This window comes from Brassica oleracea, chromosome C5, assembly GCF_000695525.1.
Source record: "Brassica oleracea var. oleracea cultivar TO1000 chromosome C5, BOL, whole genome shotgun sequence".
NCBI lineage: Eukaryota > Viridiplantae > Streptophyta > Magnoliopsida > Brassicales > Brassicaceae > Brassica > Brassica oleracea.
In genome coordinates, this window is record NC_027752.1 from 4,536,604 (window position 1) to 4,562,632 (window position 26,029).

At 34.6% G+C, this 26,029-nt stretch overlaps 5 protein-coding genes across 11 annotated transcripts; 4 read left to right on the top strand and 1 right to left on the bottom strand.

Annotated features, from left to right (window-relative positions):
• Positions 1-3,746: 3,746 nt before the first annotated feature.
• Positions 3,747-4,209, bottom strand: LOC106294179. Its single transcript, XM_013729770.1, has one exon. The coding sequence runs from the start codon at positions 4,065-4,067 to the stop codon at positions 3,834-3,836; it is 234 nt and encodes a 77-aa protein (XP_013585224.1). The 5' UTR covers positions 4,068-4,209; the 3' UTR covers positions 3,747-3,833.
• Positions 4,210-6,443: 2,234 nt separating this feature from the next.
• LOC106293397 lies at positions 6,444-8,623 on the top strand. The gene is made up of 2 exons (XM_013729079.1): positions 6,444-6,864; positions 8,223-8,623. Exons 1-2 carry the CDS (start codon positions 6,544-6,546, stop codon positions 8,394-8,396), a joined length of 495 nt encoding a protein of 164 aa, XP_013584533.1. The 5' UTR covers positions 6,444-6,543; the 3' UTR covers positions 8,397-8,623.
• Positions 8,624-9,962: 1,339 nt separating this feature from the next.
• On the top strand, positions 9,963-10,982 carry LOC106293522. Its single transcript, XM_013729200.1, has one exon. The coding sequence runs from the start codon at positions 10,002-10,004 to the stop codon at positions 10,824-10,826; it is 825 nt and encodes a 274-aa protein (XP_013584654.1). The 5' UTR covers positions 9,963-10,001; the 3' UTR covers positions 10,827-10,982.
• Positions 10,983-14,002: 3,020 nt separating this feature from the next.
• On the top strand, positions 14,003-18,318 carry LOC106292455 (protein STRUBBELIG). 2 transcript variants are annotated; one of them, XM_013728042.1, is made up of 16 exons: positions 14,003-14,385; positions 14,684-14,813; positions 14,914-14,985; positions 15,083-15,148; positions 15,235-15,306; positions 15,385-15,456; positions 15,523-15,594; positions 15,667-15,732; positions 15,815-15,880; positions 15,958-16,427; positions 16,627-16,985; positions 17,063-17,334; positions 17,408-17,546; positions 17,628-17,743; positions 17,842-17,998; positions 18,084-18,318. In XM_013728042.1, the coding sequence occupies exons 1-16, from the start codon at positions 14,292-14,294 to the stop codon at positions 18,144-18,146; spliced, it is 2,286 nt and encodes a 761-aa protein (XP_013583496.1). In that variant the 5' UTR covers positions 14,003-14,291; the 3' UTR covers positions 18,147-18,318. The 2 variants fall into 2 exon arrangements, with proteins under 2 accessions (XP_013583496.1, XP_013583497.1); XM_013728043.1 differs by having other exon boundaries at positions 15,385-15,435.
• Positions 18,319-21,853: 3,535 nt separating this feature from the next.
• On the top strand, positions 21,854-25,716 carry LOC106292459. Of its 6 annotated transcripts, none has more exons than XM_013728047.1 (17): positions 21,855-22,021; positions 22,705-22,826; positions 22,917-23,009; positions 23,111-23,212; positions 23,297-23,332; positions 23,431-23,541; positions 23,637-23,720; positions 23,814-23,932; positions 24,038-24,139; positions 24,220-24,336; positions 24,419-24,484; positions 24,584-24,650; positions 24,750-24,803; positions 24,959-25,054; positions 25,152-25,178; positions 25,282-25,317; positions 25,410-25,716. In XM_013728047.1, exons 3-17 carry the CDS (start codon positions 22,929-22,931, stop codon positions 25,611-25,613), a joined length of 1,302 nt encoding a protein of 433 aa, XP_013583501.1. In that variant the 5' UTR covers positions 21,855-22,021; positions 22,705-22,826; positions 22,917-22,928; the 3' UTR covers positions 25,614-25,716. The 6 variants fall into 6 exon arrangements, with proteins under 6 accessions (XP_013583507.1, XP_013583501.1, XP_013583505.1 ...); XM_013728051.1 differs by having other exon boundaries at positions 22,920-23,009; XM_013728050.1 differs by having other exon boundaries at positions 22,746-22,826.
• The last annotated feature ends 313 nt before the right edge of the window (positions 25,717-26,029 follow it).

The following is a 26,029-nucleotide window of genomic DNA, read 5'->3' on the forward strand; positions in this document are numbered from 1 at the left end:
AATCAACCTCTTCACTCGTTCATGGTTTCCTTCTCCTTCCTCGACAGAGGATCTGTTGGAGAAGACAATCAAAGTGAAAGAGAAGAAACCGATCGCCACCAGGAATCCGATGAGGTACAGTGAGAAACCGAGATTGGGTACAGTGATTGATCTACTTAGGGTTACGGATTACTTGGGGAAGAAGCTAATAGATGTGAGCATTCCTTTCGTTGTGTTACACTGAAGTGCTGATGCTGTAACTGATCCTGAGGTGAGCAGAGAATTGTACGAAGACGCCAAGAGTAAAGACAAGACGTTGAAGATCTACGAAGGGATGATGCATTCGATGTTGTTAGGTGAACATGATGACTAGGCCTGGAATTTTTATTCGAGATCCGGATTCGATCCATGATCCGATCCGGATCTGATCCGAAAATCCGGATATCCGGAGAGGCCGAATCCGGATCCGGATAGTAAAATGTTGGATCCGTCAAAGCCGAATCCGGATCCGGATATCTTGATTTTTTAGTCCGGATATCCGGATCCGTAAATTTTATTAATAAATATTTCAAAAATAGTAATATCTATATATAAAAACTAATTTTATTTAATATATTTTCATTTTTATAATAGTATATATAAATTTTATGTAAATTTTGTAATATTATACATAGAAATAATTAAAAACATTATATATATTTTTATTTTTAAATTATTGTTAATATTTTATATATATTAATATTATTTTTTATTTATTTTAAGGATCCAAATCCGGATTCGGATATCCGCCGGATATTATAATATTTAGAAGGATATCCGACACCCGGATATCCGCGAATCCCGGATCCGGATAAGGATAGTAAAATTATGGATCCGCCGGATAAGGATCCGGATCCGGATATCTTAAAATTGCCCGGATACCCGATCCGTTCCAGGCCTAATGATGACAACATTGAGATTGTTCGTAACGATATTGGGACCGTTCGTTTCACCATCTGTCATCTCCATCCAGATGATCCATTTGTATGATCTATTCAGATGATCCATTCAGATTTTTGAGACTGTTTGTTTGTCCATCCAGATGGTTCATCTAGATGAATCATCTAAATGAATTTTATGTTTGTTTCTTTATTTTCATTTCCATCCAAATGAGTTTAGTAAACAAATTACCAAAATACCTTTGTCTTGATTTAATCATATGTTAATATTTACTACAATAATAACTTCTAATAAACAAAAAAATTGATAAACATGTATTTGAAAAAAAAACTTTAAAGTTTCAAACTAAAAGAGTATTAATAATAAACCGACTGTAATTTCGGTTTTGGCCGGAAAACGAAATTTTTCGGTTTTGACAAAAAACGAGATTTTTCGATTTTGACGGGAAAACGAGATTTTTCGATTTTGGCGGTAAAATACAATTTTTGGTCTTGGCGAAAAAAGGTATTTTTGGCTCAAGCGGGAAAACGCGTTTTCCGGTTTTTGCGGGAAAACGGGATTATTTTTGGTTTTGGCGAGAAAATATAATTTTTGGTTTTGGCGAGAAAACACATTTTGTGGTTTTGGTGGGAAAACGCGTTTTTGCGGTTTGGCGGGAAAACGAGATTTTCGGTTTTGGCGGGAAAACACTTTTTTCGGTTTTTGAGGGAAAACAAGATTTTTCGATTTTGGCAGGAAAACGACAATTTTCGGTTTTGGCGAGAAAAAACGTTTTACGATTTTGGCGGGAAAACGTGTATTTGCGTTTTTGGCGTGAAAACGCGTTTTGTAGTTTTGGCATGAAAACGCGTTTTTCGGGTTTCGCGGAAAATGCCTTTTGGCGGGAAAATATGTTTTTTTCGGGTTTCGCGGAAAATGTGTTTTGGCGGAAATATATTTTTTTGCGGTTTTGGCGGAAAATGCATTTTGATGAGAAAACGCATTTTTCGGTTTTGGCGGAAAAACACGTTTTGTGGTTTTGGCGGGAAAACGTGTTTTGTGTTTTGGCGGAAAAATGTGTTTAGGGGTTTTGGCATGAAAACACGTTTTTGCAATTTTGGCGGGAAAACACATTTTTGCAATTTTGTGCGGAAATGCATTTTTAGGGTTTTGGCGTGAAAATTTTGATTTTAGGTTTTCGCGGGAAAATGCGTTTTTGTGGTTTTGTCGGTTTTCGTGTGTGACAAAATGATATTATGTTTATGTTTGTAATTTGTGAATTACATTAGGGGCATAATAGACATTATACCTTATTGAATGAACTATCTCCATCCAAATGGTCCAAATTGGATTAGCTGAATGGATTTTAAAATTAAGTTTAAATTTCCGAAAGTCATCCGGATGATCCATCCGGATGAGTTGCACTTTTAGTGCTTAAACGAACAAAACTCTCATCTCCGTCCAGATGAATCATTTGGATGGAGAAACAAAAATGACCATTGTTAGTTGGCTGAGTGATAGATGTGGTGGAGACAAAACTCAGGAGTGAATACACTTGTCTGATTCTCTCTGTTTATTGATAATGTAATGCTGTGTATGGTCATATTTTATCAATAAACAATGTATTTGAGTTAATTGTGACTAGAAATTGATATACAGGTCAATCACATTGTTCTTTAATCTTTATTTGGGCTCTTTATACAAAAGCAACCTCAGCTTTCTCTACTTCAATAGATATTTCAACCATTGATTCATTGTCTATAAATTGATTGAGATGATGTTTTCGGGGCATTGCATTTATGATACACTGATTTGCTTGCTGATGAAAATATTGGACCACTTGCTAAACAGTAAACAAGAAATGGGTTGTGTTCTCGATGTTAGTTACTTGTTCGGCTCTTAGAGCACCATTAACGGGAGCGTTGCCAAAAACTCCAAATTAAGCGCCGAGTCTTGCACTATTTCGCGGATCCCACTGACACGTGGCAGCCTGCGATTGGTTCGTTTTTAATTTTTTTTTTTTAATCAGACAAAAAAATAAAAAAAAATAAGCACTCCAAATGGGTTCTGTGGGTTAAAGATGCTGTTATTCTCTAACATGAGTACGGTTTCTAGAAAGCTACTTGTGAAAGGGGCTATTGAAAATTGATTTTCAAGTTTGTTGGGTGTTTGACCAACGAACCACAAAAGTTGCTTCTTTGTCTACTTATTTCACTGTTCTTTAATGTACTCCCTAAGCTCTGTCTTGCTTATATATATCTCAACTAACCAGATAGGTAGCTGAAAAAATGTCCCAAAAATTTAACATTCATTATAGAATAGTGTTAGGTGTGAGTCAAATGTGCTTCTCTTTCAAGTATGTGGTTTATGGATTCCAAACAGATTAGTCAATAAACATAAATCCATATTCCAGGTGATTTAAACACAAAGAGCTAAACTAATTGTAGTAGCATTTAGTCATGTCTAACCCTATCAGAATCATTGTTTCCCCCATAATTTTTAGATTTACAGTTAGTCTTGAATCTTGATACATCCCATATTTAGTTGTTTATAAGAAAAATTCAAAATGGTAGAAGAAATACAGAGTAGCTAAGTACCAAAAAAAGTGTTTCATGATTTTATTTTCGTTCTTTTTCAAAGTGTTCAACAAGTAACCACGGTGTCTACGTTAGAATTGGCGCAATGATTAGTAACAAAAATGCTTCATAAATAAATCATTTCTAGAAGCTTGGCTCGAGTTTAAGAGAACCAAAGCTTCCGATCTTTTGGAGTAACATGTAAACAAAGGATTCAAGTTTTTAGTAAAATAGTCTTCTTACACTTGAAAAAAAAAAACAAGAAATGAGAGAGAGAGAGAGAGAGAGGGGGAGACACTGAAACAAGTGTGGACTGCTTCAAAACTGTAACCGAATGTGAAAGGAAAGAAAGAGAAATTCTCAAAATTTGACAGAGACAACGTAAATCAAAGTTATCTTCCCGTGTTTAAAGTCGCCGGAGAATCTTTGAGGAACCTCTCCTCCATCGTCGAAGTTCAAGGCGTAACTAGATGGATCGTACTGAAACATAGTCTGTTTCTTCTTCTTCTTCGTCTTCATCACCGCCTCCTTTACTCTCCTGAACATCTTCTTCCGGTACTGATTCAACGACTTGAAACTACTCTCCAGTCTCATTTTTACTTAAAAGAAATATTCAAATAAACCACTTTCTGGATTGTAAAGGTTTAAAAGGGTCTTTATGAATGGATGGAAGTTTCGGCAGAAGAAAAAGAAAGAGAGGGGAGTGAAGAAAAGAGTGAGCAGCTTTTTTTGGGTAACAGAATTCGTGCAAGAAATTTACATTTGGGAGTCACGAGAAAGAGACATAACAGAGTAAAGAGGAAGAAGAAGAAACTTTGGGCAGAGTGCCTCAACATCATTTTCGGATACTCTGTTTTTTCTTTTATTCAACTGTTGGTCTTTGTCTGCTACTATCTCAACGAATCAAATATTCTTTTCATTTAAAATTTAAACATTCTTTCTTTTCACTAATAAAAACAATAAAATAAAACAAAAGTGTGTAAAAATACTAGTAGAAAATAGGGCTTATTTGCCAAATAATCAAAACAAATTGGGAAATTAGTTGGGAGAGAGAATAGAGAGAGATAGGAAGAGAAAATAGGAGAGAGGATAGGGTTTTGGTTATTTAGTGAATTATAGTTTTTTTTTTAGTGTTATTGGGTCAAATTTCCCTAGAAAATCAGACATTTACTCATTGAGACTTTGAATTGATTATATTCTATCACTGCTTTTAGTTTTATATTTAAAAAAAAAATTACAGTATTTTATAAGTGGTTGGTAATGTTATACAATTTGGGTATAAATATTAAACTCTAAATATGATTATTGCTAAAGACTAGGGTTAAGAAGACAGATAATCTTGGAGGTGACCAAATTTGTTAGAATATTTCGCCATCCTAACACGTATAAAACGTCTGAGTAGGAACATCAAAATAACATATGCACCATGGTGGGGTTATTCAGGTTTGTAACAAGTTTACAGTGTAAAGACAAGTAAAAAAGTAAATATTCAGAAAAGTTCTAGATTTTCTTTTTTTTTTGCTAAAAAGTTCTAGATTTTCTTGCAAAATCATTGTTGTCATTTTTAAATTCTACACATATTCAAGATAGTCTAGATTTTCCTCATTAGTTGCAGTCAAGGCACGCATTTGTATATATACTAAGCAATGAAACATTTAAGCTACACATCTTAAATTTCTTATAATATCAGCTATTATATATCCTGAAAGATATTCCAAATGTAGATGATGTAGAAAAGAGAGAAATTGGTACAAAACAAATAGGTTTGAACAAACACAATAACATGGTTTTGTACAAAATGAAGGTGAATTACATAAAAAAAATATTGTCACCAGAGATACCTTTCCTCACTTCCTTATCCACTATTGAACTCCATGCACGATGGATCCCTTTTACTGGACTTCCAACGCTATTTCCATCAGTCAACTTTTAACTTTGTGGAATGAATAAAGTTAAACAAACTGTGGAATGGAGTTTGTTCTCCCTTGTGAACTGTGATGCATTTTATTGTCCCCTCTATCCCTAAATCTTGTTCCAGCACATGTGTACTTTTATTAAGACATCTATTTGCTTGCTTGCTTCTTGTTTCTGTTGCTTCGGTTTCGTTTACAAAACCTTCCAGTAAACCAATAAAAGCGACTAATCGGATTAAAGTAATGTTTATTCTTGGTTTTGGTTAGATCTTTGTTACCTGTCCAAATTCTAAGACCATCTCTGATGTATTTTCCTATTTTTATCTCTAAAATAGAGGAATTTTATAATAGAGATGTGTTTTGCTCCAATGTATTTCTCTAAAATAGAGATCTCAAAATATAGAGGAATGTTATTTCTTCCTCTATAAATAGAAGAGAAAATAGCAATCTCTATTTTAGAAGTAGAAATAGAGGTGGATTGGAGTTAATTTGTCTTTAAATGCAATTTTTTTTTTGATCAACTTTAAATGCTATTATATAAGTAAAAATATGGGAGGGTTGGACAAGTATTAGTATGTTATTTCTTATTGTACTTCTCTCGACAAATGGTATCACTTTGATTTCGATCTGTAAAAATAAAGTACTGACTTAATATATTACGTGTAGTTTTTACTTTAGGATAAACCAATTATGCTTACTAAAAATAATCATCCAGTCACGCGTGTCGTTAATGGTACAAAGTATGTTCGTCGTGATCAAAAAATAAAAGTTAAAGATTCTGCCTATACGTATGCTATTTTGTTCATTACTTAAACTTTTTTTTTGCCTCTGTTCATTAATTAAACTTAAGAAGTACATATTTGAGTAAACAAAAAACACTATTCTCTTTGTAAATTTTGCAGGAAAAGCTGTGCAATAAAGGACAACATGTGTGTTCCCGAAAAGTTACAAAATTTTATTTAATTTCATTTAAAATCCCAAAACTTTCACATTCTCACATATTAGCCCCACTTGCTCCCTTTCTTCTCCTTCTTCTTCATCTCATTGCTCACTCACTCCCCACATCTCTCTCTCTCTCTCTCTCTCTCTCTCGACATTAACGAACTTTCAAAAACGCTAAAATTCAAACTAACTTCTGTTCGGTTTTAATATCAGAAATGAGAGAGCTTGAGCGGTTGAAGACGACCATGAACCATCATCAATGGCCACCCATTGGAGCTCCGATGAATCTCCGGCGAGAAGAGCCGTGGAAATCTCGATTTGACGACTCAGTCAACGCCGTCTCGTTCGGTTTCGTCGCAACTGCCATTCTCATCTCAATGTTCCTCGTCATGGCTATCTTAGAGAGACTGATCCGGACCACCACCACTACGACTACTACTAACCCAGATTCCTCTTCTGGTGGGGTCCTTTCGGGTATGGATTCTCGGGTCGGGTTCAACGGCGCAGCATCTAAGCTCGGTTACCAATCTCCAAAGGCAAGTACTTTTACTTTTGGCTTCTCAGAGAATAAATAAAGTCGTAAACATAGATTCCTTAATTGTCGCGTTATTGTCTGATTAGTACTGTTATGTTAAGTGTTAACACTTCGATTCCTATCAAATCTGATTGTGACACGTGTGATGAACATCTGGTAAAACAAGAACTAAAAGAAAGCTTCTGTTTTTCATAATTGTGTGTAGACAAAAAAGGTTTTGCTTAATTATTATTCCAAATAAAAGTCTACATTTTTAAGTTTGGGGGTTTATTTTCATTTGACGTGAACACGTTCATCCCAAAAGCAAATGACATCATAAGGGTTTTGATTCTGTGTACTATTTGAGTGTTGAAAGAGACCCAACATTGCACATGCTTTTACATCATCAAACATTTAAAGATGTCTCATAAGCTTCTTCACTCACACATGCATACACTATTTGACAATATATATATATATATATAGATGTATATATGGTGATGCATTCATTGATTTCTTTCGTCATTCAGAATCTCCTGTTTTAATTTTTTTGGCTTCTTCATAATGACTAAAGGAGACAAGGAAGAAGTGTGTAATAAAGTCTTGTTTGTTGGAGATTGATTCGTTTATAAGTATTATTGACGTGTAAATACAAAAAAACTATGCGTGTTGTAGATGGAAAATGAGGTCTAGCGTCTAAGTCTGACTGACATGTCCTAGGAACACAAATGACCCCACAAGCTTTCTTGAAACCTAACATCCCTCCTATTCTAGAGTTAAATCATGTTCTTGTGGATTAAATGGAGACTGCATAGTCTTCTTGACTCCAAAGTCTATGCCAGTAAGATCTTAATCCATATGTGAACTTGAATGGAGTTATTAGAAAATAGTAGCACCTTAAAGAGTTTGCTCTTCATTGTCATATTGCTGGAATAATAGTTTCATGTGGAGCTTTTAATACTAAGTAGTAGGTTGTGTTTTGAGAAACGGGTCAAAGCTTGAATTAGGTCTTCCTCCCTGATGATCGTGGGACCTCTTTTTATACCTTGTTTTCTTGTTAGATATACTCGTTTTGATAAAGACTGATCAGAGGCTAGATAGAACCATTCCAAGACATGGGAGGACCCATAAATGTAAACTTAAGCCAAGTGTGTTTGCCCCTTTCCTTGCTCTTAACTTGAGTTTCTGTTGGGGAACAATGACACATGTATTAGATCTGTCATTGTCTTCTCCCACTCAAATTCTCATTTGCTAATGTGTTTTGTTGGCTCATGAAATGAATTTATTATGAGAATCTTTTGCGTCTATCTGTTTGCTTTTGTTTGTGTTTTATTTTTTTGCTCCAAGAATGACTGATTTTCTGATGTATTAATCATGCAGATGACTGTTTACACAAACGGTGTATCGGTATTGATGCCAGGAGATGATATCCCTACTTTCATCGCGCATCCAGCGCCCGTGCCATGTCCTCCTCAACGCATCAGCTCACAGTCTCAGCATCAACATAGCTCATCGAGTGATTCTTCCAACTCAAACTCCATTCAAGAATGTTGAATGACTGTTTATTTGATCTCGTATCACCACCACCATTGGCTTATTAAAACATTTCAAGCCACCAACCACATTGAGCTGAGTTGAGTTTGGCATCTGATGTTTTTTTTTTCTCCTGATGATTCCGCTACATTTATTGGATTCGGGAGTTATTTATGCGTATTTTATGTACATAGCATTAGGATCGAAACTGGTTTCTCCTTGGTTTAATTAAGCATATATATTCAAGATTTGACACTAGTTTTATACTTTCTCTGCCATTTGCTAGTTACATGAGCAGAGAAGAGAGTATAGTCACTTTTTTTCTTTCTCAAAGATTTGGAACTTTGCACACAACTGTTATCTTCACCCCTAAAGTCCAATCCTCACTGGGGTTACTTCACACTATTAAACTGATATAAAAAATGAACATCTAACTTGCTTGTTATGGAAAATGAGCTTGGGACATGGGTTTTGTGTACACCTTTAATCTTTATGTTAGTGAGTGAAGAATCTGTAATGTTCTGGATTTTGGAATGCAGCCATATGACACTTTTGTTTGTGTAGTCAATATCGATTCGACTATTATGTAAATGCTACATGGATATATTTTCTCGTCTGGTCATTCTAAATGGTACTTCTGTCATATGTTGTACTGCTTTTTGGAAAAGTTGACTTATACAAGTCTTTCGCATGTATGACTTTTAGAATCCACATATAGTATAGGGAAATATATATTTTTGCATCAAGATAAAATTTTAATTTATCTATGTTTCAAGAGTTTTTAAAGCATGCGTATCTTGGTCCAAAAAAAAGGCATGCGTATCTTAACTCGTGACTTAGACGGATTGAATCAAGAGTGTAGATTTCACCGTTTGGATTGACCAAGTCCGCACACTAAGACATGCAAGCAAGATAATGCTTACGAGTTCACAATCACAGTGAACTTGTACTTATAGATCATGCTAGTACAACTCTGTAAAATAGATATCAATATTAATTACGTGATGTACTGTTTTACTCGGTAGAAAAAAAGAGAAATATGTCATAATAAACAAATCTTTTATGCTTAATTTGCATGGTGGTGACTGGTGTACACATATGGACTGGTGATAGCAGTTTTTTTTTTTTTTGCATGACTGATCATTTTCTTAAATTTAATTCAAATAGTTTCCGTAGTTAACGCTATAGCCACTTGCTAGGTGGCACACAACAAAACCATGTTTTAAAAAGAAAATTACCATTCTGACTCTTCACTGTTATTAACTCATCTTTGAACATTTTTTAGGCACACTGTAATGAATAGAAAAATATAAACCTTCGGTGAAAAGTTAGTTTTTTTGTTTTTGTTTTTCTCACTTAAATCCAAAATATTGCCGATAAATACCCATACATGTCTCCCTACACATCCAACCTGCTGCTATCATAACACAGCACAAAAGAAATAAAAACTACGCCGTTATATATTATGGGTTGTTGCATCTCCGCCACCGCCACGGCCACTGCCACCACCGACAAGAAAAATGAGCCTGTCTCTGGAAAGAAAACAGCACTGCCTCCAGTAGCCGTTGTCGAGTGCTGCTATCATAACACAGCACAAAAGAAATAAAAACTACGCCGTTATATATTATGGGTTGTTGCATCTCCGCCACCGCCACGGCCACTGCCACCACCGACAAGAAAAATGAGCCTGTCTCTGGAAAGAAAACAGCACTGCCTCCAGTAGCCGTTGTCGAGGAAGAGACAGTAGTCAAAGAAGTCTTGTCCGAAACCACATTGGTAACTTCACTAAACGACAATTCGGCAATGGAAACGACAACGAACAAGGTTCCAGAAGAGGAGGAGGAGGAGGAGAAGAAACCCGGAGCTGTCGATGCTTCTCCAGACCCGGTTTTAACCGAGAACGGTTCGGTTGAACCGGGGAAAGGATCGGAGGTCTCAGAAATCTGCAGTTTGAGCGAGAGCTTGCTTTCTATCGTGAGTGGGTACGAGGAGGAAGAAGTGAAACAGATGAAACCGCAGGGAGTGAGACAGAGGTCTCCGGCGAAATATCGGGACCGGGTCATGGCTAATAATTACCCGACCCGGAGAAGCGATATGTCTCCACGTAAAAGAAACACCGAAGGAGGAGAAGGAGCTGGCTCGGTGAGGCTGGTGCCATCGGGTGCGGGTCAGAGAGACCCGACTGAGAGGTCCGAGAGGAGAAGGTCCAGGTCGCCGGCAGTCAACAGGCCCGTCATGGTGGGGCCGAGTCGGAATCATTATGCAAGTACGGACAATGGTGGTGTAATGATGAAAAAAGGTCAGTCTCCGGGCCGGGTGAGACCTTATCCGAATAAAAACGGGTCGGAGCAAGACTGTCATCGTCAGTGGCCGAGTCAGAATGATAATTCTACCTCTAATGATTCGTTTGAAAACCCTCTTGTATCCTTAGAGTGTTTCATTTTTCTATGAGATTTTATTATTATGAAGAAGAATATCCCGGGGAATAATACTCGAATTATATATCGTCGGATTTTAATCAAATAACTTGTGTAGCTTTGTATTGGATCTATTCTCAGTATTCATAAGTTTGGCAATTTCAAGATTTGTTTGGTTGTGTCGAATATATTTTCATTTTTTCGGTAACAATAAGAGTAAGGAGAAGATATATTTTCATTTTTCGGCAATTATAAGAGTAAGGAAAAAGATAAAATCAATAAAGAAATTATATGAATGTATGTTTGAGTTGTTGGACGGCAAAAGATTTGCTTCTCTGACATCATTATTATATTTTCTGGCAGAAAAAATTCAGACTCAAGCAAAAAAAGGTTGGTAACTTTGACTCCCCTAAAAAGTTTGTTACCATACACAAAATTCAAATAACATGTAGACTAAGTTTAGTAGTCTAACTATGTATCTTTATGTTATGATCTTCAACTAATCAACTTGAGTATGTTGTGTGTATTATAAACTATATGAAATACTTAACAATATAGTTATTTAATCAATCTAGTCAAAGAGTTGATAAGCTTTTGAATGTTTATGTATAAAGTCCAATTGCTAAATAAATATAATATAATATTATTGAATTTCGGATTTATAAGATTTTTATGCGCATTTTCTTTCCAAAATATATATTTGATATTCTGGATACACAATTCATACTCAAAACTATATACTAGTATTTTTGGTCGAAAAACTATATAGTAGTATATAATGAGATTCTTCTATGCTGAACACAGAGAGAGTCAAAAATGTCCATGTAACAAATGACAAAACCTAGTTCATCGTACATATGTTCAAATTGTTTGATATGTTCTGACTTGTGTATTCGCGGCCTTTACTCAAATCATCTATATACAAACTATGTAGGATTATGCTATCTTATTTTAGATCTCCAACCGTGTAAAATAATTATGGGATCCTTCAATTTGATTATTTCACTTTTACACTTAGAGATTTAGGGGTTTTCACATTACAAACACTCGATTACATTTGTTTGGTAGACCATTCAAACATTTTCCTTTCCTATAGCAATTTTCTTTACTAGTTAGGCTCATCTTTTGGAGAAAGCATTGTAAAAGATTTTGCTTTTTAACGGTTTCTAATATCGTGATTCGTGAGTTTTCAAGACTATATGATTTATAACGGATTAAAATTTGGTAGGGCAGAAAATGCTGGAAGGGGCGATGTCAAAACCAAAATTTGAAGTAAAATGAAGCTAGTGATTTTGAATAAAGCGAATTATGTGCCTTGGATCCTCTGGTAACAGGTGACCAAAAGGTACCCTTTGCATTCTTTAATCTTGTTTCGCTTTTTGGGGATAATGAGAGACCATCTTAAACATTGAGGACAATAATAAAGCCTAACTTTACAAGATGTATATTTCGCCTATAAACACTTTTTAAAGAGACCTATAGTTCGAACTCACATTAATGCATCGTCCAATGCTCCAAGCTCATAAGTCATAACTAATTTTTGTTTGTATATTAGTACTACAATGATCGTTCGCATTAACATAACGTTTGAATTGATAGTTCAGCTACTGGATACCCTATCTACTTGAATCCTAATCTATCTTAATTGTTTGATATGGTGTGAAAAAGCATTTTAACTGTGACAGTTCAGTTCACTTTTACTATCAATGGTTTTATAGTAGTTGAACTGCTAATTATGTAGAGTGAGAGATCATGTTCAAGTTTGACCACTTTGATTTCTTAAAATATTTAAAATGACTAGAATATAAAATTATTCTACTAGTTTAGTTTCGGTCTACAATTTTCTAGCTGAATTTGTGAATTATTTTCAAATGTAGAGTTAAGTAAAACCAAATTTTAATTCGGTATTTGTATGTAGTATTGGTTAGGTTTAATCTAATTGGCATCTTGGTCTGACCAAAACAATGGTAGGAATCATACCGTAGTTGTAAGTTGTCACTAGCGGGAGGTTTCCTTCAAGTGGCTTGACGATAATAATCGACCAATTTAGGCCCATATCTTCACTTGTTAAAGGCCATTAGAATAGTGTTGTGCATTTTAGGCTTTTGCATATAGTCTCAGTAACCAATATACTTTGTCAAGATTAGTCAAGGTGCAAAACCAGCAATAGTCGACGGCTTCAATTTGCTGGTGTTTTATTACTCGGATCATTAATAGCTCATGCAGAGATATAGTCACACATGAATATCAAAGTAAATCTTATCTCAAACTAAGAAAACATGCATGCCAAAAAATTATTAGTACCATTGATTGTTTACAAGTTCTTCACTGCATGACCAAAACAACAAGATACAAATTAAATATATCATTTCTTAAGAAATTCGTAAAAAGTGATAGTAAGTTGTACCTGTAAACACAAAACCAGAATTATTAATTGCTAATATGATATCCACAAAGTGCAATTATGAAATTGTCTCTCTTTTTCAAAAGGTTATACCACAAAAAAATCAAGTAACAGTGATAAGTTTAAATATAGGAAGTGTTTATACTTTCCAAATAATTTAACTAAAGCTCATTGAAACTAAAAAAAAAAGGTAATTGAACTAAGACAACATCAACCAAATAGTTTGAGTTGGGTATCAAAACTTAGACAGAAAAAAGCTACTAGAACAATCTCACAATCAAACATTTTATTCCACCAAGAAGCATTAAACTACACTAACGTAAAACGGGAGTGATATGTTGACATCGTGGGGTCTCACTCTCTTCTCCCATAATACAACACTTTGCAGAGCTTTTCCACTTCACTGCTTTCATGGCCCATCACACTTAATAGATTGCAAGTCTGCAAATTTAATCAGAAGAAAATGATGTAACTATAACTACTTCTTGTTGTATCATTTGGATTTATTAGCCTAGGTGAATTAATGGATCACATATTATTAGGATTATATATGTTATTTATGGATATAAAGTATTTGAATGGTTCCAGAACGGATACAAGTTGCTATGATAAAAATGTGATCCGACTTATCACGAAGAATGTTTTCCTTTATTTTCTTGGACAATTTTTTTAAAAAAATGAATTTCTCGTAATGATATTAACTTCTAGTTATACCTAAAGGCATTAGAAAAAGCCATTTACATAAAGATTAAATAGACGAAGAAACTATAGTTAGACGAGCAATAGCGAAAAAGAAAAAAACATTAAAATTTGGACAAGACTTAAGAGAGAGACAGAAGTCATTGAGTTATTAAATTTTCAACTGAGAAAACAAAGCGGTTTGCTTTTGTAAGAGCCGCTCGTTCTTCAAGACAACACACTACTCTCTTTCTCACTCTTCCAACTATTTTCCTCTCTCTCTCTCCCCTTGAATTCCGACGAAATTATGTTTCACTTTCCCTTTTAATTCCTTGTCCTTTTTTCTTTCAGTAACTCATAACTCGTTTGCCTCAAAATTTTGTTGGCGTAATCCGACTTCAAGTGGAGACTGAAGCTATGAGCTTTACAAGTCGACAAGTGTTTCTTGTTCTCTCTGTTTTAGCCTTGACAACAATGCCCTTCTCCGCTGGAGTCACCAATCTTCGAGATGGTAAGCATCTCTCTTCTTATGTCTGAAGACTTTCAGTTTTGGTTTTGAGCTCTGTCAAGTGAAAGTGAACTTCATCAGTTGTTTTAGGGTATAAACTAGGTAAAGCATTAGCCTTGTCCTCCATGCCTCGAGATTCGTAGATTCTATTTCCTTGGGCAAGACTAAAAAACCCCTAAAAGTTTTGGTTTTTGACGCATTAGCTCTTGTTAGGGTTTAATTCAAGACCCTGAAGTGTGTGCTTGTTGCCCATTCTCACATTTTACTCTTTGATTTTGTGATGGGGTTTGTTTTCTTGCAGTTTCAGCGATAAATAACTTGTACATTACTTTGGGAGCACCGTCTCTACATCGGTGGCTTGCTTTTGGAGGAGACCCTTGTGGAGAAAAGTGGCAAGGTGTTGTCTGTGATTCCTCAAACATCACTGAAATGTACACTTCCTCCTCTTCTTCTGCTCTAACTCTTTGTTATCACAGAAAAGCTTTATTCAGGTTCTGACCAGGTGTTGTGATTATTGTTGTTTGGCTGCAGAAGGATACACGGCATGAAGGTGGGTGGAAGCTTAAGTGACACCCTCGCTGATTTTTCATCTATCCAAGTCATGTAAGCATAGCCTTCTTGTCTCATCTACATGCTTCCTTCGAGGCTTCTTGCTTAATAAATAACATATACACTCTCCCTTCCTTGTTTATATGGACAGGGACTTCAGTGACAATCACATCTCAGGGACAATTCCACAGGCTTTGCCTTCTACCATCCTAAACCTGTGCGTTTGATAATTTGAATACTTATCATTTAACAGTTCTAAACAGCTAAAAGACACATTCACACTTTTGGTTTCATTTGTTTCAGATCTCTCTCTAGCAACCGCTTCACTGGGAATATACCCTTTACACTGTCCTTTTTAACCGAGTTGTCAGAACTGTAAGTCTTTGGATACTGTTTCTTGCATCTCTAGTCTTTTTTATCTTTTCTGATACTCTTTTACTTTTCCCCCTACAGGTCGTTAGGGAACAATGTTTTATCAGGAGAGATTCCAGATTACTTTCAGCAGTTAACAAAACTGACTAAACTGTATACTTTTTCTCCTTTCTTCTTTCCTCTCCCTTCCATGCTTACTCCTTTAGTATCTAATTGCAGGGACTTATCTTCTAACATACTGGAGGGCCGTTTACCTCCCTCAATGGGAGACTTAGCTGCTCTCAAGATACTGTAAGTTGCGTAGATTCTTTAAAGACAGATTGTTACCTTTGCTTCTATACATCTAATGTGGTTAGACTGCAGATATCTGCAGGACAACAAGCTCATTGGAACGCTTGATGTTATAGAAGATCTCTCCTTAACCGATTTGTAATATTTTTTTACTCTTTGTTCTTGACTCTAAAGCCAGATTCAGTAACTTACTATAGTTTATGATATCTTTATGGTTCAGGAATGTAGCAAACAACTTATTCTCTGGACCTATACCTCCAAATCTATTAAAAGTCCCAAACTTCAAGTTAAGTATGTTTTATAGTTGTAATTTTTTTTTTTTTGCTTCAGCCATTCAAGTTTTGTCTGTCATTATAACTGCAGAAAAGATGGAACTCCATTCAATACATCAATTATAACACCGCCTCCACCTGCTGCTGATCCTCCTCCCGCTACTCACCATGCTCCTCCTCTTCCTCGTGTCCCTCCTGTCTCCAATATTCCCCCTGCTCCTTTTTCTCCACTGCTACCATCACCACCACCACCACCTTTGGTTTGGTCACCACCTTCTGATAATGTAGGAGGTGATCCCTGGAACCCTGTGTCAGGACAACCAACCTTGCAAATATCACCTCCTTCAGGTTCAGGGTCAGGAAAATTCTGGTCCACACAGAGAATCATTCTAGTCGTGTCCTCAGTAGCCATCATTGTTCTCGTATCCGGCTTGTGTGTTACACTTTGGAGATGTTGCAAAGGCAAGAAGTATAACAGATACGGAGCTGATGCTCGTAAAGACTTTCAACGACCATACTTCAATAAACCTCCATCTCAACCAACCCCCACTTTGGGAAAAGGTACACTGATTCTTTTCTGTGAGAATATAAAACTCCCACATCGAGAATTTTACTGGGACATTAAGTAATATATAAAGTATTATGGCTAATCCACTTATTGTCAATTGGTTTTATGTTGGAATTTTACATTTTCATACCAAGAAGAAAAACAAAACTCGAGTGTTGTGGCTCATTGGCTTTCTTTTGTTGGTTTTTGCAGTTTCTAGGGAGCCTATGGTTAAGCCTTACGATGGATACGGAGGTGGAGACAGGAAGTATGGTTATCCTATGCCGCCACCACGGCCTGAAGAGAGCAGGAGAGCGATTCCTCCTGCTTCATATTACAACAAGGATGTGCAGAAGCCGTTACAACAACCACCGAGGCGTTTCCAGTCTAATGACGATGCTGCTGCTTCAAAGAGAGCAGCTCATTTTCCTCCGGGGTTGAATTCTTCATCTTCGGCTACTGTTTTCACCGTTGCTTCACTTCAGCAGTACACAAATGGTTTCTCTGAAGAGCTTATCGTCGGTGAAGGGTCGCTTGGTAATGTTTACAGAGCCGTCTTTCCTCATGGCAAGGTGTGTTGATACTTTCCCTCTTAATCTAGTACTTATCCATTGTGCACTCTTAAACTCACTCTCTGTGATGTGTATAGTATCTTGCGGTGAAGAAGCTGAGCAATACAATCAACAAAACGCAGAGTGATGGGGAATTCCTCAACCTAGTCTCCAATGTCTTGAAGCTTAAACGAGGGAATATATTGGAGTTTCTTGGTTACTGTAACGAGTATGGTCAGAGGCTGCTTGTGTATGAGTACTGTCCTAATGGATCGCTTCAAGATGCATTGCATTTGGATCGCAAACTGCACAAGAAGCTCACGTGGAATGTGCGTATTAATATTGCGTTAGGAGCTTCCAAGGCACTACAGTAAGTTTAAACGAACCTCAAAATGTCTATATTTGGAACATGTTGAGGAACTTATAAGAGTCTTTGGTTTCAGGTTCCTTCATGAGGTATGCCAACCGCCGGTTGTACACCAGAACTTCAAGTCTTCCAAGGTTCTCCTTGATGAAAAGCTATCAGTCCGTGTTGCAGACAGCGGTTTGGCTTACATGTTGCCACCACGTCCAACGAGTCAGGTAATAAAAAAATCTATGTGTTGTCTGGTTGTGAAGATCCCAAAACCTGACATAAGAGCGTGAGTGATGTTTGCTTTGTAGATGGCGGGTTATGCGGCTCCTGAGGTGGAGTATGGAAGCTACACTTGTCAGAGCGATGTATATAGCCTTGGTGTTGTGATGTTAGAGCTGCTCACTGGTCGCAGACCATTTGACAGGTTAGCATACATACTCTAATTAAAGAGATAAGGAGATTAAAGATTATGACACAAACGAGAACATGTCTCACTTAAGAGCAAGCCCGTTATTTTTGCAGGACGAGGCCGAGGGGACATCAGACACTAGCGCAGTGGGCTATACCTAGGCTTCATGACATCGATGCGTTGACAAGAATGGTTGATCCGTCGTTACATGGAGCATATCCGAAGAAATCTTTGTCACGTTTTGCAGATATCATATCACGTTCTCTCCAGGTAAATTACCACTTAAATTCATCACCATACTTTTTGACATTAGAGATAAATGAACAAAACCATTTTGGCTTCTTTTGATGGGTAGATGGAACCAGGATTCAGACCGCCCGTATCAGAAATTGTCCAAGATCTTCAACATATGATCTAAGATATACAAGCCAACGCAGAAGGATATTTTATTCGTCAGATTCTTGTTTATTCCTTTGATGTAATGTAACGTATGAAGAACAATCCAGTTGCAGCTTTTAATTACTTGTTTGGTAGGTTAACGTATGAACAAACCGTGGTTGATTTTGGAAATGTCTGGGGACGTGAAAATATCATATGATCAAAACACAATCATCGTGAACATCTCCAATTAAACACTAATATTTTGTTAACGCAATATAGTTTGTCTATTTTGTTCTAAACAACTTTAAAGAACTATGTAACAATATGTTCTTACCTAAAACTAAAACACAGTTACGCATTAAAATTTTAGTCACAATCAGTTACGTGCAGTGTCTTTTTTCATTATTGTTTCAGTAGCAAAAGAGGGAGATGTTATGTTTATTGCCCCAATTGCTTAACGGGATAAATGATCAAAGTTTATACCGTTGCATATTGCAACTCTTCCACTTTTGGCTATTCGATAATGGTAATCTTACTAAATGTCATGCATGACTCCCAGGAAAATCATTTGTCAAGTAGTATATAATATAAAACTTGTAAACTTTGTTCTTCTATATATTTTAGCTGAAACTTGTAAACTCTCACCAACTTGGTAATTGAACTCTTGGGGGGATGTATTCAATTTAACATTTGATGTGATTTGATTTTTAACGAGGTTTTAGATGATTTCAATAAGTTTCAGAGATTTAAGTGACTTTTGTTAAACTACTCTAGAATATCACATAAAACTATGGGATTTGAGTTTTAATTTTTTTAACTAAGAAATCATACCCAAACACTCTAAAATCAACTGAAAACTTTAAAACTCCACAACTTAAAATATTTTCAATAACAGTGGATTTCAGAGTATTTTAAGAAATGTCAAATTCAATAACAGTGGATTTTAAATGAGTTTTTAAAATTCATGTTTCAATAACAGTGGATTTGTCATTTTAATACAAATCACCTGAAACTCTCAGTTGAATACATCCCCCTTAGTCTTAAACGTTTTACCCGTTTCGGGATTTCTTCGAATTTTTTTACTCGGTAGAGTTTTAGTTCCTGTAACTTAAATGTAATTTTCATTTGCTAACGCTACTTACTACAGTGAAATAAAATCACGTGGTACAGTATAAACAATCGTGGAAAATATATTTAAATCATTTGAATATCTAGTATATCTACTAGGTCTGAGACGGATAGGGTATCCGGACAATTTTAAGGTATCCGGATCCTTATCCGGCGGATCCATAATTTTACTATTTTTATCCAGATTCGGGGTTCTCGGATATCCGACATCCGGATATCCTTCTAAAAATTGTAATATCCGGCGGATATCCGGATTCGGATTTGGATCCTTAAAATAAATAAAAAAAATAATATTAATATATATAAAATATTAACAATAATTTAAAAACAAAAATATATATAATGTTTTTAATTATTTCTATGTATAATATTACAAAATTTACTTAAAATTTATATATACTATTATAAAAATGAAATATATTAAATAAAATTAATTTTTATATATAGATATTACTATTTTGAAATAGTTATTAATAAAACTTACGGATCCGGATATCCGGACTAAAAAATTAAAATATCCGGATCCGGATCCGACTTTGACGAATCCAGCATTTTATTATCCGAATCCGGATTCGACCCCTCCGGATATCCGGATTTTCGGATCGAATCTCGGATCGGATCCGGATCTCGGATAAAAGTCTAAGGCCTAATATCTACTACATAAGCTTTTTTTTAAGTAAAGAGAAAGAAACTTCGATTGGAGTTTTGAATACGACTACATTTATTTTAGCAAAAAAAAAAAAACTACATTCATGCAAGCATCAATTTATTCTAGTTTGGTTCATCATGTTGATATTTAAAGATGAAAAAAAAAATCGAATCTCGGCTTGAATCCGGATCTCGGATAAAAGTCTCAGGCCTAATATCTACTACATAAGCTTTTTTTTAAGAAGAGAGAAAGAAACTTAGATTGGAGTTTGGAATAGGACTACATTTATTTTAGCAAAAAAAAAAAAACCCTACATTTATGCAAGCACCAATTTATTCTAGTTTGGTTCATCATGTTGATATTTAAAGATGAAAAAAAAATTGGAAAACCAAAAAACATAGAGCTAAAAAACCGGAATTAGTTATAAGCCAAATTAGTTGCACGTATCAAGAAGAAGAAGAAGACCAGAAAAAGAAAATAAAATTATTGGGTTTCGGAGTTGCGTAAGGAGTGAACTACATAAAACTCCTGTCTCGATGAAGTTATTGTAAAAGAAACGCAAAACATGGAATTTTATTTACTTTTTTATATTTAAATATGTCGCAAGCGGTATAGCAGAATCCAACATTTCAAAAGTTTGTTTTAAAAAATAAAAAATAATCTATACAATTATTTATGAAGTGATTTTGATTGTTTGTCAGTTTTTCCATAATATTATGTGATTTTGCTTACTTGTCATTATTTATTGCTTATTTTTCATATTTTCCATAATTTTAGGTAATTTGTTTATTTGTATATTTTAATGTTTTTAGTTTTGTTTATTTGCCACATTTTCCATAATATAGGTTATTTATTTATTTTTCATGTTTTTCATAATTTTAATAGGTAATTTTATTTATTTTTCTTATTTTAAAATAATTTAGATGGAAATTTTAATTTTGTTTACTTGTCACGTTCTCCTTGATTTTAGATTATTTTGCTTATTTGCGTTTTTTATTATTTTTAAAAGCTTATTTGTCATATTTCATAATTTAGGTTGAGTCATTAGTTTTAATAAACAACATTTTGGATTGTTAGTTTTTAAAATTTTTTAATGAATATTTAATAAATATTTTCATTATATTCAGGGATACTTATTATTAACAAGTATTATCAAATTATAGCAATAGTTTTATAGTTTTGTTCTATGTTTACTTTAGTAATATTAAATAGTTTAATGTTTTTATTTATCATTTTAAAAAGAAAGTTTTTTCTCTTTTGTATCACCGAATTATCTTACCAATAAAAAAAATGAGTCCAAAGAATACAATCTCTCGCCATTATAACTAAAAAAATCAATTTTTACTAGACATATATAATTTATCACTTTTAGTTTATAAAATTTTAGTAAAAGTATATTTTTAATTATTATAGATAATATATGTCATTATAACTCCGAAAAAGAAAATTCATAAATACAATTAAGACTTTGACGAAGAGAAGTTTGATTTCATAGGCTTCTCTGATAATTGGTAAGCGTGATTTTTTTTGTTGATTTATCTTTTAAGTTATTTTAAAATATTAATAAAATTTTATGAGATTATTATGATAAATAGTTTTACATGTGTGGTTTACTGATATAATAAATAAAAGATTTTACAAGTAGCAAACTATTATCTATGATGTGTTGTAATAAAAAAGATAAATTATATCTTCTGTTTAATTTAATATTTGAACTTAATTAAATAATTTATACTAAAATTAAATATTATTTTAAAATTTGAATTAGTTTGATGTATATTAGTGCGGGCCGTCATCTAGTTTGTGTATATTTGTCAACCAAGTAAGTAAGATTAACATGGGGTAGGTCACGAGTCGCGATACTTTTTAGTCTTTTTAAAATTGTCTTAATTTGATATTATTATTTTTTTGTTAGATAGGTTTCGTTTTCGTCTCGTTCAATCTGATCGATAATACTAAATTTATCGTGACCTATAAAAGTTCCCCAGTTTTCTTTGTTGTTTCTCTTTCATGCAAAAGCAAACAAACTCACTTCTTCTCTTATGTTCTATTTTTCTCTCTCTCTCTTTCTCTAGCTGGCTCTTGTCTTCTTCTCTCGTCAAAGTTATTCTGCATGCTTCAGACTTTTCTCAAAGGTCTTCGTCTGATACCTGATTTTCTATTTATGTTCCGTGAATTTGTTTTCTTTGGTGGTCGTCTCTGATAATTATTGTCGCTTTTAAGATCCTAAAATTTATAAATTAAACACACACAGCCATTAAATTTCATCATTGACCTTTGTCGATTCCATTCTCTGTCTCTCCTCTGTATTTTTGTAAACAGAGGAATTTGAATGGTTTCTTATTATGTGTGTGTGTGTGTTTCTTCTTTCCTTCTCTATAAGTTTTGCAAATCAATGAGAGCTTTTTGATTACCAAAAAAAAAACGTTCTATGTACAATAAACAGTAATTATTATTCTTCGTTAGATCTATACAATTAGTAAATTCATCCCTAAATTTTTTTAAATTTCGTTCCTTTTTAAAAAAGTATGGGGCCCCAGATAGTAAAACCTGAAGAACGCCATCTTTCTGTTGCTGTTACAAAACTTGCCGCTTCAATTTTTTATTGCTCTTTTTCTGGAAACTTTTATATTTTTCTAGTTTAGCTCATATATATAATAATATATGCAGGGGATTCTAAAATTTCATTTTTATTGAAATATTGTGTTGTGCATTAGCTGTATCTAGAGCGTCTGATTTCAGTTTCCTCTGCTGCTACTCTCGTTTGTGCTTTGTTTAATATATAGTACTATTTTGTCTCTTCTTCTGGATAATTCAGACTGATCATACGAGCGACATGCATTGGTCTTGAATTCACAGCCTATTAAACTGAGATTCAGTGAGTGAGGTCTGGTTTAAGGTGTCTTCTTGTTCTCTGTTCTTGGGAGAACACAAAGGCAGGTGAGAGTTTTCTGATTCTTGTAAGATTTGTAACTTCTTGCGAAACTAGTCTTGTGTTAAATTGTTTTTTTTCTTTTTTAAACTGTGTAGTAGATATAGATTATGGAACATGGTTTGCCGTCTATGAAGTCGATCAAATCATTGAAGTCATTTGTCAAGAGAAGAAACAATCCTCAAGATGTTGTAAGCTTGGTTTAGTTATTAGACCCTCAATAATGTTCGAGTTATTATACTGTTTACACTACTAGCTCTGAATCTCATGGTAAAATGGTCGAGTCTTGTAGGGTAAATCCGGGTGGAAAGTGAAGCCCTTTCTGGCTCTCATATGTACAGCACTTTTGATCTTTTGGTATAGGACCACTAATATTCAATTCGAAGAGACAGAGGTAACCTTGGAACCGAAATACTATCCTTTTGATCTCTTTGATTATTTGATTAGTAAACACCCTTTTATTACTTGTACCTTTCAGCTAGAGGAAGCAGATTATCCCTTTGACATGGCAATGGTAACATTTTGATACTACGCATTATCATCTTATATTGTCTTTATTTGTAACGCCTCGCCAGTTTAATGTAAAGTTCCATCCTCCTGGACTGTATCAAGGAATCTGAACCAGTCGATGCGAAACTAAAAGGCTTGCCGCGTGGTATCTTACAGCCTAGATCGGACCTTGAACTAAAGCCTCTCTGGTCTAGTAATAGTTTAAGGGCAAAGGTTAGTGCTTCTGCATCAAGAATTATGGCAAACATAATCGAATATCTCTCCGGCTAGAGGATTTTCTGATGTGTATTGTGATTGTTAAAACACAGGGTGTTGAAATGACTAACCGTAACTTGTTGGCCGTACCAGTAGGCATTAAGCAAAAGGGTAATGTCGACGCCATGGTAAAGAAGGTATTATATATATTTTTCTGAGTTCATCCTAAATTAATCCTAGGCATTGAAGAACTATTAGGTTTCATATGTAAAGTTTTTGTGTCTTCTCAGTTTCTTCCAGCGAATTTCACGGTTGTTCTTTTCCATTACGATGGAAATATGGATAAATGGTGGGATCTTGAGTGGAGTTCAAAGGCCATACATATAGTTGCACAGAACCAGACGAAATGGTACTTATCTTTCTCTTCCAATGCATAACATTGAGACAATGTTTTGTTTATATGTTTCACTTGTGTAACATTGGTTTATATGTGTTTCTTTTTCTCGATTTTCAGGTGGTTTGCAAAACGATTTCTCCATCCGGACGTTGTATCCATTTATGATTATGTTTTTCTTTGGGATGAGGATCTTGGAGTTGAGAACTTCACACCAGAGAGGTAAGTGTCAGTTTCTTTTTTAAAACCGTATAGTCGAGAGCTTCATAAAGATTGAGTGTGACACCAATCATTTTCTTCAGGTACTTGAAGATAGTTAAGGTAGAAGGACTGGAGATATCTCAACCGGCTTTGGACCGAAACTCGACTGAAATCCACCACAAGATCACACTCCGTTCCAAAACAAAGAAATTTCATAGGTTCAAATTCTTCATTAGGAGAGAGCTTGTTTGTTTTCAACGTGTTTGGTACTTAATGTAAAACATGATGTCATGAACACAGGAGAGTTTACATAAATAGAGGCACTAAGAAATGTTCTAATACTAGTGAAGATCCTCCTTGCACAGGGTAATGCCTTAGTAGGCGACAGAATAATTTCTGGGAATTATTGAGTATATATATCTATATATATATAACTGGTAACACTTTCTTTTTGTTGTTTTGTAGATTTGTTGAAGGAATGGCTCCTGTGTTTTCAAGAGCTGCTTGGTTTTGCACTTGGAACCTTATACAGGTAAAATACATTTGTCACTTGCCGTTATTTATCCATAGAGTTAACTGACCCTTCAGAATTATTTTCACTTACGGTCAATTTTTGTATTGGGTTTTGTAGAATGATTTGGTTCATGGATGGGGAATGGATATGAAGCTTGGGTATTGTGCACAGGTGAACACACTTCTCTTTCAAAATTTTGTGCTAAATTTTACTGAAATGAACAGTCTAGTCCTTTTTGAAACCTTGAAATAGTCTAAAACATGCTGGTTCAGCAACTTTTCATTTGATAGTCTCAAATTTGAGAGCATGGTTTGAACGTGTTTTAGGGAGACAGGAAGATGAAGGTAGGGATCGTGGATAGAGAGTACATCTTTCATCAAGGCATTCAAACTTTAGGGGAAAGTGTACAATCTGATAAGAAGGTATGATCTCTCTAAATCCGAGATAAGAGAACTCGTTTTGATCTCAATGAACGAACGCTTACCTTATATAACTCGTTTGTTTCTCTAATACTCGCAGACCAGAGCTCGTGATGTTAGGACTAACGTAAGTTTTATTGACTTCAAAACACTCTCCACTCTCCATTCTTTTTTGGACTCTAAAGAGAGAGAATCTAACTAACACCTTTATGATCAATTATATACACAAGAGACATGGCCATACAACATTTGATTCAAGAACCTCGGTGAGTAAATATCAATACAATTATCTTATTTGGTTTGTCGTTATAGAAGGGAAAAAAAAACTTAGCAACGTAGTGTTTGATGAAACAAGTAGATAAGGAGGCAGTCGACGTGGGAGCTTCAAAGGTTTGAAGAACGATGGAAAAAAGCGGTGGAAGAAGACAAGAACTGGATTGATCCATTTTCATCGAGCTCGAAGACAAAGCAGAAAAGTAACAGCGTTAGTAACAGAAGACTAAAGCGTGGTAACACTCGCAGGGTGAAGCATAAGAGAAGTCAAGAGACAGTTACAGCATAACTGACACATAAGTAGCATAAACAAGGATTTTTTTTTTTACACGAGAGATTTGCTTACGTTATGTAATTAGTTTATATATTACTAGGTTAAGACCCGCGCCTCGCCCGGGACCAACATTATATATATAAATTATTTTATGTATTAAATATTTTTACATATTATGAAATAATAAATATATATTAAATAATTAAAAGTTAGTAACTATTAAATATATAATTAAATTGGTGTGAACATATAAATCAATTTTATTAATCCAAATTTTTTTTTTTTTATATTTGATAGGATATGTAATTAAATTTAAATGATACTAACATAGATAATATATTTTAGTATATTTTTAATATTAATGTCTATTAAATGATGATTTATACTCATATAGTTTTTTTGATCATTTGTATCTTTTATAGAAAAAAATT